General features: G+C 44.5%; 1 protein-coding gene and 1 long non-coding RNA gene across 3 annotated transcripts in view; one reads left to right on the forward strand and one right to left on the reverse strand.

Annotated features, from left to right (window-relative positions):
* LOC141128553 (uncharacterized) overlaps nucleotides 1-15,801 on the reverse strand; it is a 156,952-nt gene that overhangs the window by 85,711 nt on the left and 55,440 nt on the right. The gene's annotated exons all lie outside the window — the stretch shown is intronic.
* SORT1 (sortilin 1) overlaps nucleotides 1-15,801 on the forward strand; it is a 243,094-nt gene that overhangs the window by 60,369 nt on the left and 166,924 nt on the right. Inside the window, exon 4 of the mRNA XM_073615905.1 lies at nucleotides 11,960-12,062. Within this exon, the coding sequence (XP_073472006.1) occupies nucleotides 11,960-12,062 (103 nt within the window). The remainder of the gene's footprint in view (nucleotides 1-11,959; nucleotides 12,063-15,801) is intronic.

The raw sequence follows: 15,801 nt of genomic DNA on the forward strand, positions 1-15,801 counted from the left end.
ATGGAGGTGCCTGGTCGATTTGGGACCCTGCCCCTATAAATGATATTGTGAAGAGTTTCCATGGAAGTCGCAATGGCTCCTTCAGTAGTGGTACATGCATTTGCCGAGGCTTGATGTAACCAGTCATGGATATGCACCAGTTGTGATGCTAAATAGTAAAGAAAAAAATTTGGAAACGCCAAGCCTGCCATTTGGGACGGCAGCCTCAGCGTCTCAAGTGCCACTCTAGGGGATCCCCCACTCTACAGAACGTTGTATAGATCATGTCTATACGTTTAAAAATAGATTTAGGGATTTTACAGGGGGAATTAGCCAGAGCATATAGCAATTTCGGAAGGTAAACCATTTTTAGTAAATTTGCTCTCCCATAAGGTCAAGGGGCAGGTCCATCCATTGTTTAGTTTGCTCCTGTAAGCGACTTAATAAGGGATCTAAATTATTAGTGATATAAGTGGATAAGGGTGACCTGTACCAGGACCCTGAGGTATCGAAAAGAGGACACCACCTGCAGTTTGGAGTCTAGGTGAATCTGGGGAATCACTGCAGAATCCAGGGGGAAAAGACTCGATTTGTCCCAATTCACCCGAAATCCAGAGAAATCTCCGAATATATTGATTTCAGCCAGCAATGACTGGAGTGACCCGTTGGTATCTGCCAGATACACCAGTGTATCATCAGCATAGAGCGAAATTCGCTCCTCTATGGTAGCAATAGGAAGGCCTTTAATAGATGGGGAGGAACAAATTTGTGCCGCTAGCGGCTCCATGGCCAGGGCAAATAGGAGCGGGGACAGCGGGCACCCCTGCCTTGTACCCCTAGTAATTGAGAATGTCTCAGTGACTGAGGAATTAACCCGAACCCGGGCCTGGGGGGAAGCATAAAGGAGTCTTATCCATGCCACCACTCGAGGACCAAAACCATACAGCTGCAACACCCGAAAAAGATACGGCCATTCCACACTGTCAAATGCTTTCCAAGTATCCAAGGATACAATGGCACGTGTAAGAGGGCAATCATTTGGATATTGTATATTGTGGAAAAATCTACGAATATTCATTCTGGTGGATCTTCCCGGTATAAAACCCCCTTGGTCACTATTGACTAGGGTAGTGACTACATTAAGCGATTTGCAAGCACTTTAGCCAGGATCTTAACGTCCACATTTATGAGGGATATTGGGCGGTATGATTCACATTTAAGTGGGTCCTTGCGGAGTTTCAGCAGAAGTATGATTAAGGCCTCTCGCATAGTGGGGGGGGGGGGAGGGACCCCAGTGTCCAAAGCTTTGTTATATATACGCAATAGAAGCGGGCATAGCAAATCCCTAAACTGTATATACCATTCGGTGGGATAACCATCCAGCCCAGGATTTTAATGGGTTGGCATTTGTGAAATGGCTACGGCAATCTCTTCAACCGCGATGGGTGCCTCCAACTCATCCCTCCTCTCAGAAGATATGGGGGGGAGGGATATGTCAGTGAGGTAATCATTTAACTGGGTTTCAGTGTACTCCGCCCTGGATGTATATAGGTCTTTGTAAAAGTTTTTAAAAAAGCATCCATAATATCTCCAGGAACATCACTGATTTGGCCTTGTATGGTCTGGATATGTGGGATAGATACAGGAGGGCGGTCGGGTCTTGTCAGATATGCCAGGAGGCGTCCAGCTTTGTTACCGTGTTCAAACGATTTCTGTGTAATGTGTAATAGTCGCTTTTGTCTAAGGTCTAATAAACGGATCTCGTATTCCCTACGCTTCTGTAGCCATGCCTCTCTTTTCAGGGGCTGGGTCAGTGGTATAGACACTCGGCCCGCACCATGGCAGTCTCTAGTTCCGCAATAAGCTGCTGGTTATTTTTCTTCATAACCCCAGTGATGGACATGACAGTTTGACTTTAAAGGCTTCCCATTCTACAGAGGGGTTCGCTGTTGCCATATTGTCTCTCCAGTATTCCACAATACCTTTCCTACATGTTCCTTGTACTACCTTGTCCTCCAGCCAGTATGAATTTAGCCGCCAAATGGCAGGGCCTGTGTCTGGAAGGATGGCGAAGTCCACAGAAAGAGGCGCATGGTCTGAGACACCTCTGGGCAAGTATGAAACCGCATAGAAAAGGGGAAGGGTGTCCGTAGGGGCAAAGACCATATCAATCCGAGACATGGTGCGGAAGGAGTCTGAATGACAAGAAAACTGGTTATTGTCTGGGTGTTTCCAGCGCCAGAGTTCGGTAAGGTCATAAACCTACATCCAGTCCAGAAGGGAGGGAAAGGATCTACCCCCAACCCCCAAGCGGTCCATGGCTGGGTCCAGTATGGCATTAAAATCACCCATGTAAAGTAAAGGTCCAGGGGGTCTGTTCAACAGTTGAAGTGACAATTTGGACAGCATTGCCACCAAAAATGGGGGAGGAATGTAGATGTTTACAAGAGTGTGTCACAGAAGAAATTTGTAGGGTAAGTAACAAATCTCCCATTTGGGTCTGTCTTGACTTGTATAGTTTCAGCTGGAAGGGATTTGGCCAATAAAATAGAAACCCCCCTAGAGTAGTTTGTGTGAGTTGTGTGATAACATTGAGCCAGCCATGGACGCTTAAGGGCCCTCACTCTAGTATCAGTCAAGTGAGTTTCTTGGAGGCAAATGATATGGGGACTGTATTTTTTTAGGACTGAAAAGACTAGAGACCTCTTTTGAGGTGCATTCATACCTCTAGTGTTCCATTTTTATAGAGGTATGTGCTATTAACCGACAAAACAGAGAATATCAATAAGCTGCTCTGAGCAACGACTAAGAAAAAAAAGAAAAAAGAACCAAGATGGAACATTGTGTGAAAAACCCGTATCCCCCACCCCGCTCGGCCATCCCCAACTTAGCGAGCCTTGAACCCCTCATACCCTGTAAGCAAAGAAAAGGGGAACGTTATCGAGGGTCCAACTATTCCGTGGCCACGCCACTAACCGGTGAGGGGGTAATGTGGAGTCCAGTGTGGCTCTCAACCGAAAAAAAAAATTGAATGTGTCCCGATCCAGGATGTTCATCTCTGCAGGTACGCAGAAGTTCAGAAATCATGCAGGCCTTCTTTATGATAGAGAAAAACAATAGGCCAATCAAAGGAAAAAAAAATAAGAATAATAATAAATTCCGGTTGCATGAGAAGGGCCTGGTAGAAAAGGAAGTTGAAGTTATGTGCCTTAAAACGCATGGGAAAAGACATATGTTGTTGTGGGACTTGCATTCCACTTAATAAAGGTGGATGATCTCCATAATATGGGTCAGGCACATTGCTGATAGAAGACTTCAGAGCTGTGTCAAGAGGGAAGGCAGCAAAGGAGTCAATGAGCTTGCTATCACCTCTGCGCCTGGCTGCAGGTCTGTAGCGATCATTCAGCCAAGCCATAGCGTCCTTAGGACTGGTGTAAAAGTGAGCTTTACTGTCGTGTATGATGCAAAGCTTGGCGGGAAAAAGCATGGCGTATTTCAGTCCCTCTTCACATAGGCGGTTCTTCACTGCTGAGAAGGAGATACGCTGGTGTTGAACTTCAGCTGAGAAGTCAGAATAGATTGATATGTTATTGCAATTATACATAAGCGGACCTTTCTCTCTTGCAATACGCAGGATAGTAACCTTATCTTGAAAATTGAGAATACGTGCTATAATTGAGCGCGGAGGTGCTCCTTCTGGGGGAGGACGTGGAGGGGTACGGTGTGCCCTTTCAATCACATAAGAGAATGAGGGTGCATCTGTGCCAAAAATGTCCCTTAACCAGGAGTAAAGAAATTTTTCAGGGTGCGCGCGCTCAGGGAATCCCACAAAGCGAAGATTGTTCCTTCTGGAACGATTCTCCAAATCATCAATTTTAGCGTGGAGGGCCAGCATTTCCCCAGTATTATCACGCACTTTAACAGAGAAGGGAGTGCACGGTGTCCTCTAAGGAGCTGATGCGTTCCTCCATGCCCCCAGCCCTGTCACGGAGGTTCTGAACCTCCTGCTTTAGGAGAGAGAAGTCCATCCGTATAGAGGCTATTTGAGTGGTGAGTGAGGCTTTGCAATCTTGTATAGCCAGCATAATGGTGGCTAAGGTAGGCTCAGCAGAGGGAGAACCCTCCTCTTGGTCATTGTCAGCAAGGTGCTGGGGGTCCTGTGCTGATTGGGAGTCTATTTGTGTGTAAAATATGGCTCGAGTAGAAGCACTCGCCCCACTAGCAGAGCTCTGGTCAGCAGGGAAGGATGTCTGCAGCGTGGCTGTCTTAGGAGCCTGTGTCCCGGCGCCATCTTGCCTCCGGAATCCCGCCAGCCGGTCCGACGTGGATGGGGCCCAAGCCGGCCCGTATTTCACCATATTTGCCAGCCTGTCGGGTGCCCACCACCGTGGGGAACAATTGGAGCCCTTCGGTGAGTAGAAAGGACTCGGGATGCTTGTAGGATGGCAGTTAAGAGCCGGAGCGGTGTAACTATGCAGCCGCTCGCTCCGCCATCAATCCACGCCCCCCAGCTCTGGGCTTCCTAATGCGTTTATCCCCCAATGTGCGTCAGAGCCCCAGTTGGTGGTTGATATCCAAGAATCTTCAAAAAGAGGAATCCTTTCTACCAGTTACCTGGAAGGTGGTAACAGACACCAGCCTTCTGGGCTGAGGAGCAGTCCTGGAAGAAGCATCTGTCCTAAGGAAATGCTCCAAATCAGTGATGACCTTGTCCATCAATATTCTAGAGATTCGGGCAGTACGCCTGGTCCTCGAGGCCTGGATGCTCAATCTATGGAATTGTCCTATCAGGATCCAATCCGACAGTGCCACAGTTGTGGTTTTTATCATTCACCAAGAGGGCACGAGAAGTCGTGCGGCCCAGAAAGAGGTGAATCATATTTTATCTTGGCAGAAACCAACATTCTTTGCCTATTAGCAAGTTTCATTCCAGGGATAGGAATTGACAGGCTTGAGTCACCAACAATTGTTCCTGGGAAAATGGTCCTTTCACCCCGACATGTTTCTGTTGATATACCAGAAGCATCAAAAAAAATAGTTGCACCTAAGAACTGTCCCCAGGTACCTGCACACACAAATGTAAACGCACCCATAAGGGGCCCCTACATACAAAAAAGTGGCTTGCTCTACTCATGTTACATGTCGTGCACGTGGGAGTGAGCAATAATTCTAGAAACAATATTTTTAGTTAACCTCTAAAGAGATGCAGGGACTTTTAAAGCATTGCCTATGGAAATTATAGAGTACTGAAGTTTGCTGGTGCACAATTTTTTAAAGGGGTTGTAAATCCTTGCCGTTTTTCACCTTAATGCATTCTATGTATTAAGGTGAAAAACATTTTTTAATGCAGCAGCACCCCCGAGCCCTCCTTATACTTGAGCCACGAAATTTGCGCGACGGGAACGAGCATGCCAGCTACGGCTGGTGTCTCATGTCCTGATTGGATAGATAGCAGCGCAGCCGTTGGCTCCTGTTGCTGTCAATCAAATCCAATGACGCCGGAGGTGGGGCTGAGTCATACATTCGGCGGCTATGGACACCGAATGATGGACTCGGGAGCGCGCCCGCAAGGTAACCCTCTAGGAGAAGCGCTCTCCCGAGGGGGGTTATCTAATGTGGGGAAGAGTTGCGAGAGCCTCTGGGGGACCCCAGAAGACGAGGTTCGGGGCCACTCTGTGCAAAGCGAGCTGCACAGTGGAGGTAAGTATAATATGTTTGCTTTTAAAAAAAAAAAAAAAAAAAAATCTTGACCTGTTGCTTATCTACTTGCTCGTGCAAACTCCTCTTTAACCACTTGCCGACCGCCTAACGTAGATATACGTCGGCAGAGTGGCACGGGCAGGCAGAATCACGTATATATACGTGATCTGCCTCCCGCGGGCGGGGGGTCCGATCGGACCCCCCCCCGGTGCCAGCGGCGGTCGGCATCTGACTGGGAGCGTCGGGAGGCGAGGGGGAGACCATCCGATCGTGGCCCCCCCCTCGCGATCGCTCCCAGCCAATGGGAATCCTCCTCTGCCTGTGTGTAGTTTCACACAGGCAGAGGATGTGATGTCATCTCTCCTCGGTCTGGCAGTTTCCGTCCAGCGCCGAGGAGAGAAGACATGTAAGTGCACACAACACAAACACACACAGTAGAACATGCCAGGCATACCTTACACCCCCGATCCCCCCCCGATCGCCCCCCGACTCCCCCCCAATCACCCCCCCCCCCCTGTCACAAACTGACATTAGCAGTATTTTTTTTTTTTTTTTTTTTTTCTGATTACTGCATAGTGTCAGTTTGTGACAGTTACAGTGTTAGGGCAGTGAGTGTTAGGCCCCCTTTAGGTCTAGGATACCCCCCTAACCCCCCCTAATAAAGTTTTAACCCCTTGATCACCCCCTGTCACCAGTGTCACTAAGCGATCATTTTTCTGATCGCTGTATTAGTGTCGCTGGTGACGCTAGTTAGTGAGGTAAATATTTAGGTTTGCCGTCAGCGTTTTATAGCGACAGGGACCCCCATATACTACCTAATAAATGTTTTAACCCCTTGATTGCCCCCTAGTTAACCCTTTCACCACTGATCACCATATAACTGTTACGGGTGACGCTGGTTAGTTAGTTTATTTTTTATAGTGTCAGGGCACCCGCCGTTTATTACCGAATAAAAGTTTAGCCCCCTGATCGCCCGGCGGTGATATGCGTCGCCCCAGGCAGCGTCAGATTAGCGCCAGTACCGCTAACACCCACGCACGCAGCATACGCCTCCCTTAGTGGTATAGTATCTGTACGGATCAATATCTGATCCGATCAGATCTATACTAGCGTCCCCAGCAGTTTAGGGTTCCCAAAAACGCAGTGTTAGCGGGATCAGCCCAGATACCCGCTAGCACCTGCGTTTTGCCCCTCTGCCCGGCCCACCCAAGTGCAGTATCGATCGATCACTGTCACTTACAAAACACTAAACGCATAACTGCAGCGTTCGCAGAGTCAGGCCTGATCCCTGTGATCGCTAACAGTTTTTTTGGTAGCGTTTTGGTGAACTGGCAAGCACCAGCCCCAAGCAGTGTCAGGTTAGCGCCAGTACCGCTAACACCCACGCACGCAGCATACGCCTCCCTTAGTGGTATAGTATCTGATCGGATCAATATCTGATCTGATCAGATCTATACTAGCGTCCCCAGCAGTTTAGGGTTCCCACAAACGCAGTGTTAGCGGGATCAGCCCAGATACCTGCTAGCACCTGCGTTTTGCCCCTCCGCCCGGCCCACCCAAGTGCAGTATCGATCGATCACTGACACTTACAAAACACTAAACGCATAACTGCAGCGTTCGCAGAGTCAGGCCTGATCCCTGCGATCGCTAACAGTTTTTTTGGTAGCGTTTTGGTGAACTGGCAAGCACCAGCGGCCTAGTACACCCCGGTCGTAGTCAAACCAGCACTGCAGTAACACTTGGTGACGTGGCGAGTCCCATAAGTGCAGTTCAAGCTGGTGAGGTGGCAAGCACAAGTAGTGTCCCGCTGCCACCAAGAAGACAAACACAGGCCCGTCGTGCCCATAGTGCCCTTCCTGCTGCATTCGCCAATCCTAATTGGGAACCCACCGCTTCTGCAGCGCCCGTATTTCCCCCATTCACATCCCCAACCAAATGCAGTCGGCTGCATGAGAGGCATTTTCTTTATGTCCTCCCGAGTACCCCTACCCAGCGAACCCCCCAAAAAAGATGTTGTGTCTGCAGCAAGCGCGGATATAGGCGTGACACCCGCTATTATTGTCCCTCCTGTCCTGACAATCCTGGTCTTTGCATTGGTGAATGTTTTGAATGCTACCATTCACTAGTTGAGTATTAGCGTAGGGTACAGCATTGCACAGACTAGGCACACTTTCACAGGGTCTCCCAAGATGCCATCGCATTTTGAGAGACCCGAACCTGGAACCGGTTACAGTTATAAAAGTTAGTTACAAAAAAAAGTGTAAAAAAAAAAAAACACATACAAAAATATAAAATAAAAAAAAATAGTTGTCGTTTTATTGTTCTCTCTCTCTCTATTCTCTCTCTATTGTTCTGCTCTTTTTTACTGTATTCTATTCTGCAATGTTTTATTGTTATTATGTTTTATCATGTTTGCTTTTCAGGTATGCAATTTTTTATACCTTACCGTTTACTGTGCTTTATTGTTAACCATTTTTTTGTCTTCAGGTACGCCATTCACGACTTTGAGTGGTTATACCAGAATGATGCCTGCAGGTTTAGGTATCATCTTGGTATCATTCTTTTCAGCCAGCGGTCGGCTTTCATGTAAAAGCAATCCTAGCGGCTAATTAGCCTCTAGACTGCTTTTACAAGCAGTGGGAGGGAATGCCCCTCCCCCCCAACGTCTTCCGTGTTTTTCTCTGGCTCTCCTGTCTCAACAGGGAACCTGAAAATGCAGCCGGTGATTCAGCCAGCTGACCATAGAGCTGATCAGAGACCAGAGTGGCTCCAAACATCTCTATGGCCTAAGAAACCGGAAGCTACGAGCATTTTATGACTTAGATTTCGCCGGATGTAAACAGCGCCATTGGGAAATTGGGAAAGCATTTTATCACACCGATCTTGGTGTGGTCAGATGCTTTGAGGGCAGAGGAGAAATCTAGGGTCTAATAGACCCCAATTTTTGCAAAAAAGAGTACCTGTCACTACCTATTGCTATGATAGGGGATATTTACATTCCCTGAGATAACAATAAAAATGATTAAAAAAAAAAAAATGAAAGGAACAGTTTAAAAATAAGATAAAAAAATAATAATAATAAAGAAAAAAAAAAAAAAAAAAAAAAAAAAAAAAAAAAAGCACCCCTGTCCCCCCTGCTCTCGCGCTAAGGCGAACGCAAGCGTCGGTCTGGCGTCAAATGTAAACAGCAATTGCACCATGCATGTGAGGTATCACCGCGAAGGACAGAACGAGGGCAGTAATTTTAGCAGTAGACCTCCTCTGTAAATCTAAAGTGGTAACCTGTAAAGGCTTTTAAAGGCTTTTAAAAATGTATTTATTTTGTCGCCGCTGCGCGTTTGTGCGCAATTTTAAAGCATGTCATGTTTGGTATCCATGTACTCGGCCTAAGATCATCTTTTTTATTTCATCAAACATTTGGGCAATATAGTGTGTTTTAGTGCATTAAAATGTAAAAAAGTGTGTTTTTTCCCCAAAAAATGCGTTTGAAAAATCGCTGCGCAAATACTGTGTGAAAAAAAAAAATGAAACACCCACCATTTTAATCTGTAGGGCATTTGCTTTAAAAAAAATATATAATGTTTGGGGGTTCAAAGTAATTTTCTTGCAAAAAAAAATTATTTTTTTATGTAAACAATAAGTGTCAGAAAGGGCTTTGTCTTCAAGTGGTTAGAAGTGTGGGTGATGTGTGACATAAGCTTCTAGATGTTGTGCATAAAATGCCAGGACAGTTCAAAACCCCCCCAAATGACCCCATTTTGGAAAGTAGACACCCCAAGCTATTTGCTGAGAGTCATGTTGAGTCCATGGAATAATTTATATTGTGACACAAGTTGCGGGAAAGAGACAATTTTTTATTTTTTTTATTTTTTTTTGCGCAAAGTTGTCACTAAATGATATATTGCTCAAACATGCCATGGGAATATGTGAAATTACACCCCAAAATACATTCTGCTGCTTCTCCTGAGTACGGGGATACCCCATGTGTGAGACTTTTTGGGAGCCTAGCCGCGTACGGGACCCCGAAAACCAAGCACCGCCTTCAGGCTTTCTAAGGCCGTAAATTTTTGATTTCACTCTTCACTGCCTATCACAGTTTCGGAGGCCATGGAATGCCCAGGTGGCAAAAAAACCCCCCAAATGACCCCATTTTGGAAAGTAGACACCCCAAGCTATTTGATGAGAGGTATAGTGAGTATTTTGCAGACCTCACTTTTTGTCACAAAGTTTTGAAAATTGAAAAAAGAAAAAAAAAAAATTTTTTTTCTCGTCTTTCTTTATTTTCAAAAACAAATGAGAGCTGCAAAATACTCACCATGCCTCTCAGCAAATAGCTTGGGGTGTCTACTTTCCAAAATGGGGTCATTTGGGGGGGGTTTGTGCCACCTGGGCATTCCATGGCCTCCGAAACTGTGATAGGCAGTGAGGAGTAAAATCAAAAATGTACGCCCTTAGAAATCCTGAAGGCAGTGCTTGGTTTTCGGGGCCCCGTACGCGGCTAGGCTCCCAAAAAGTCCCACACATGTGGTATCCCCATACTCAGGAGAAGCAGCTAAATGTATTTTGGGGTGCAATTCCACATATGCCCATGGCCTGTGTGAGCAATATATCATTTAGTGACAACTTTGTGCAAAAAAAAAAAAAAAAAAAAAAAAATTTGTCACTTTCCCGCAACTTGTGTCAAAATATAAAACATTCCATGGACTCAACATGCCTCAAAGCAAATAGCTTGGGGTGTCTACTTTCCAAAATGGGGTCATTTGGGGGGGGTTTATGTCATCTGGGCATTTTATGGCCTTCAAAACTGTGATAGGTAGTGAGGAGTAAAATCAAAAATGTACGCCCTTAGAAATCCTGAAGGCAGTGATTGGTTTTCGGGGCCCCGTACGCGGCTAGGCTCCCAAAAAGTCCCACACATGTGGTATCCCCATACTCAGGAGAAGCAGCTAAATGTATTTTGGGGTGTAATTCCACATATGCCCATGGCCTGTGTGAGCAATATATCATTTAGTGACAACTTTTTGTAATTTTTTTTTTTTTTTTTTTTTTTTTTTTTTTTTTTGTCATTGTTCAATCACTTGGGACAAAAAAAATGAATATTCAATGGGCTCAACATGCCTCTCAGCAAATTCCTTGGGGTGTCTACTTTCCAAAATGGGGTCATTTGTGGGGGTTTTGTACTGCCCTGCCATTTTAGCACCTCAAGAAACGACATAGGCAGTCATAAATTAAAGGCTGTGTAAATTCCAGAAAATGTACCCTAGTTTGTAGACGCTATAACTTTTGCGCAAACCAATAAATATACACTTATTGACATTTTTTTTACCAAAGACATGTGGCCGAATACATTTTGGCCTAAATGTATGACTAAAATTGAGTTTATTGGATTTTTTTTAGAACAAAAAGTAGAAAATATCATTTTTTTTCAAAATTTTCGGTCTTTTTCCGTGTATAGCGCAAAAAATAAAAACGGCAGAGGTGATCAAATACTATCAAAAGAAAGCTCTATTTGTGGGAAGAAAAGGACGCAAATTTCGTTTGGGTACAGCATTGCATGACCGCGCAATTAGCAGTTAAAGCGACGCAGTGCCGAATTGTAAAAAGTGCTCTGGTCAGGAAGGGGGTAAAACCTTCCGGGGCTGAAGTGGTTAATCACTTGACTTCCGGAAGGTTTTACCCCCTTCATGACCAGGGCATTTCTTGCTATTCAGCACTGTGCTACTTTAACTGACAATTGCGTGGTCATGCAACACTAACCAAATGAAATTTTATATAATTGTTTTCACACAAATAGAACTTTCTTTTAGTGATATCTGATCACCACTGGCTTTTTTATTTTATATGAACAAAAAGACCAAACATTTTTAATTTAAAAAAAGTTTCTACTTTATTATAAAACCTATCCAATAAAAACATCAAAAATCTAATTTCTTCATAAATGCAGGCCAAAATGTTTTCTGTTACATGTCTTTGGTAAGGAAAAAAAAAAGGTCACAATTGGTGTGTTTTAAAAGGGCGGGGCTGCCTCTGCAGGCTAGGATTGGCTGAGCGCGTGCTTGTGCCGATCTGTGGAAAGTGCTGGGTAGTCAAGGCAGGGATGTCTTCGCGAGCTGCCTGTCACCTGCCAGCGGTCGATGGGTGGGTCGTGATCGTCTGGTTGCCGACACCCGATTTTATAGGGTTATCAGATATGGAGGATTTTTAATTTTTATTTACATCTCCTTTTTATATTTGAGTTCAATGAACCTTTTCAAAATTTTTTATTTTTTTTTATTTTTAGTGAGGATTACGGTAAAACCTTTGAAGACATAACAAATCTCATAAAGAACACCTATATACGCACAGAGTTTGGCATGGGTCTTGGTCCTGAGAATTCTGGAAAGGTAAGTTTGCAAACTGTTAAAGCATTATTAAACCCAAAAGCAAACATTTATTATATTGCAGCTTACCAATTCTTAAATGTGATAGATGCATTAGTTTTCCTATTTAAGGCTTGCTTTCTTTTATTTACATAGTTACATAGTAGGTGAGGTTGAAAAAAGACAGTCCATCAAGTCCAACCTATGTGTGTGATTATGTGTCAGTATTGCATTGTATATCCCTGTATGTTGCGGTCATTCAGGTGATTAATAGTTTCTTGAAGCTATCAATGCTCCCCACTGAGACCACCGCCTGTGGAAGGGAATTCCACATCCTTGCCGCTCTTACAGTAAAGAACCCTCTACGTAGTTTAAGGTTAAACCTCTTTTCTTCTAATTGTAATGAGTGGCCACGAGCCTTATTAAACTCTCTTCTGCGAAAAAGTTTTATCCCTATTGTGGGGTCACCAGTACAGTATTTGTAAATTGAAATCATGTCTCTTCTCCAGAGAGAATAAGTTCAGTGCTCGCAACCTTTTCTCATAACTAAGATCCTCCAGACCCTTTATTAGCTTTGTTGCCCTTCTTTGTACTCGCTCCATTTCCTTCCTGAGGACTGGTGCCCAAAACTGGACAGCATACTCCAGGTGCGGCCGGACCAGAGTCTTGTAGAGTGGGAGAATTATCGTTTTATCTCTGGCGTTGATCCCCCTTTTAATGCATGCCAATATTCTGTTTGCTTTGTTAGCAGCAGCTTGCCATTGCATGCCATTGCTGAGCCTATCATCTACTAGGACCCCCAGGTCCTTTTCCATCCTAGATTCTCCCAGAGGTTGCATTCATATTTTTGCCACCCAAATGCATTATTTTACATTTTTCTACATTGAACCTCATTTGCCATGTAGTCGCCCACCCCATTAATTTGTTCAGGTCTTTTTGCAAGGTTTCCACATCCTGCGGAGAAGTTATTGCCCTGCTTAGCTTAGTACCCTCTGCAAATACAGAGATTGAACTGTTTATCCCATCCTCCAGGTTGTTTATGAACAAATTAAATAGGATTGGTCCCAGCACAGAACCCTGGGGAACCCCACTATCCACCCCTGACCATTCTGAGTACTCCCCATTTATCACCACCCTCTGAACTCGCCCTTGTAGCCATTTTTCAATCCATGTACTCACCCTATGGTCCATGCCAACGGACCTTATTTTGTACAGTAAACGTTTATGGGGAACTGTGTCAAATGCTTTTGCAAAATCCAGATACACCACGTCTACGGGCCGTCCTTTATCTAGATGGCAACTCACCTCCTCATAGAAGGTTAATAGATTGGTTTGGCAAGAACGATTCTTCATGAATCCATGCTGATTACTGCTAATGATACTGTTCTTATTACTAAAATCTTGTATATAGTCCCTTATCATCCCCTCCAAGAGTTTACATACTATTGATGTTAGGCTAACTGGTCTGTAATTCCCAGGGATGTATTTTGGGCCCTTTTTAAATATTGGTGCTACATTGGCTTTTCTCCAATCAGCTGGTACCATTCCAGTCAGTAGACTATCTGTAAAAATTAGGAACAACGGTCTGGCAATCACTTGACTGAGTTCCCATGAACAGGTTGTTTTTCAAAAGAACAGGCTTTCCTGCAGATGTAGCGGTTGCAGGGATGAGGCAAACCATTTTAAAGGCTAGGTTCACCCTTTGGAACATATTACATGTTCCACCTGTATTTAGGGTGGAACAGGTAACCTGATGCAGCTTCTGCAACCTCTCCCCCCTGATTACCGCCTCAGTGTGACAGTGAGCTGGGAATCTTCTCTCCACACTCTTGTCACAATTCAAAAACGGCGCAGCCATTTTTAACTACCGTCAGCCAACGTTCTTGTCTGTAGGACACAGAGCTAAACCTTCCCGCTCCATAAACTTCAGATACCATATTTCTTTGAAATTAAATTTATTAGAACGAGCCAGGTGAAACTACAAATTGATAAAACAAACCATCAATCGGTACAATATTGCATATGATAAAGAAACAATGCTCTATAACACAGAATGGGATAACAAAAACATACTTTTTAAGCTCATTAAGAGGTGATGGCGAGAGATTGGAGAAACGGCCTTACTGTTTTGTTGTAGAGTCCTAAAATGGTGGCTGACTTCCTCTAGAGAATTCTCCCAGAAGGCACTGGTTGCTAACAACTTTATTAACACATTGTAGGAGAATACAATATGTAATTCGATAAACGGCAAAGCTATACCAGAAAGGGAATAGTAGATGGCGCCTGCTCTCTGCATATAACTAGCTTGGTGTACATCAAGAAAATGTTTCAAGCACATAAGAATAAACAAACATGGCTGACAGACTTGTAGTTCTGGATAAACTGCGAGGGCACTGATGAGATGGAGATTTGTGCACATAAGTTTACATACCCTGGCAGAATTTGATTTCTTGGCCTTTTTTAAGAGAATATGAATGATAACACACACACTTTTTCTCACTCATGGTTAGTGTTTGGCTGAAGCCATTTACTATCAATCAACTGTGTTTACTCTTTTTAAATCATAACAAACTACCCAAATGACCCTGATCAAAAGTTTACATACCTTGGGTTGTTTGGCCTTTGTACAGACACAGAAGGTGGCACAGACAGGTTAAAATGGCAATTAAAGGTTCATTTCCCACATATGTGTCTTTTTAAATCACAATTAGCATCTTTGTATAAATAGTCAATGAGTTTGTTCGCTCTCACATGGATGCACTAAGCAGGCTAGACACCGGCTGAGCCATGAGGAGGTAGAAAAGAACAGTCAAAAGACCTGCGTAACAAGGTAATGAAACTTTACAAAGATGGAAAAGGATCTAAAAAGATATCCAAAGCCTTGACTTTGCCAGTCAGTACTGTTTAATCACTTGTTAAGAAGTGGAAAATTAGGAGCTCTTTTGATACCAAGATCAGGTATACCAAGAAAGATTGCAGCCACAACTGGCAGAAGAATTGCTCAGGATACAAAGAAAAACCCACAGGTAACCGCAGGAGAAATGCAGGCTGCTCTCCAAAAAGTTGGCGTGGTTGTTTTTAACCCCTTCCCGCCGACCGTACGCAGATGTGCGTACTCGGCTTTCTGGGGTTATACCGGGATGATGCCTGCAGCTGCAGGCATCATCCCGGTACCGTTGTTTAGAGCGGGCGATTGGCTATCCGAATATAACAATCGATGAGGCTAAAAGCCGCTCGGCTGTTATACCGGAGGAGCGGGAGGGGACGCCCCCCTCCCGCCGCCCTTACCGGGCCTCCCGTGCGATCGGGAGGCCCGGTGTCCAATCGGCTGCCTTCGGTGGCTGGGGGCGGCTTCGTTCCAGCCTTCTTATTGTAAACGTGGAAGCAACGTCATGACGTCACTTCCCGTTTACTCGGCTGCCGGTTTAAAAAAAATATACAGTGTTCAGAATTGCCGTTTTCGGTGATCTGAATACTTTGAAGTGCACAGGAGGGATCGGGGGTCCATAAAGAGTACCTGTCACCACCTATTACTGTCACTAGGGATGTTTACATTCCTTGTGACAGCAATAAAAGTAAAAAAAAAAAATTTTTTAAACACAATTTATAAGTATAAAAATAAATTAAAAAAAAACAAACGGTGTTCAAATAACTCATGTGAGGTATCGCCGCGATCGTCAGAGCGAGAGCAATAATTCTGGCACTAGACCTCTGTAACTCAAACCTGGTAACCGTAAAAAAAATTTAAAGCGTCGCCTATGGA

Source organism: Aquarana catesbeiana, linkage group LG02 (assembly GCF_042186555.1).
Source record: "Aquarana catesbeiana isolate 2022-GZ linkage group LG02, ASM4218655v1, whole genome shotgun sequence".
NCBI lineage: Eukaryota > Metazoa > Chordata > Amphibia > Anura > Ranidae > Aquarana > Aquarana catesbeiana.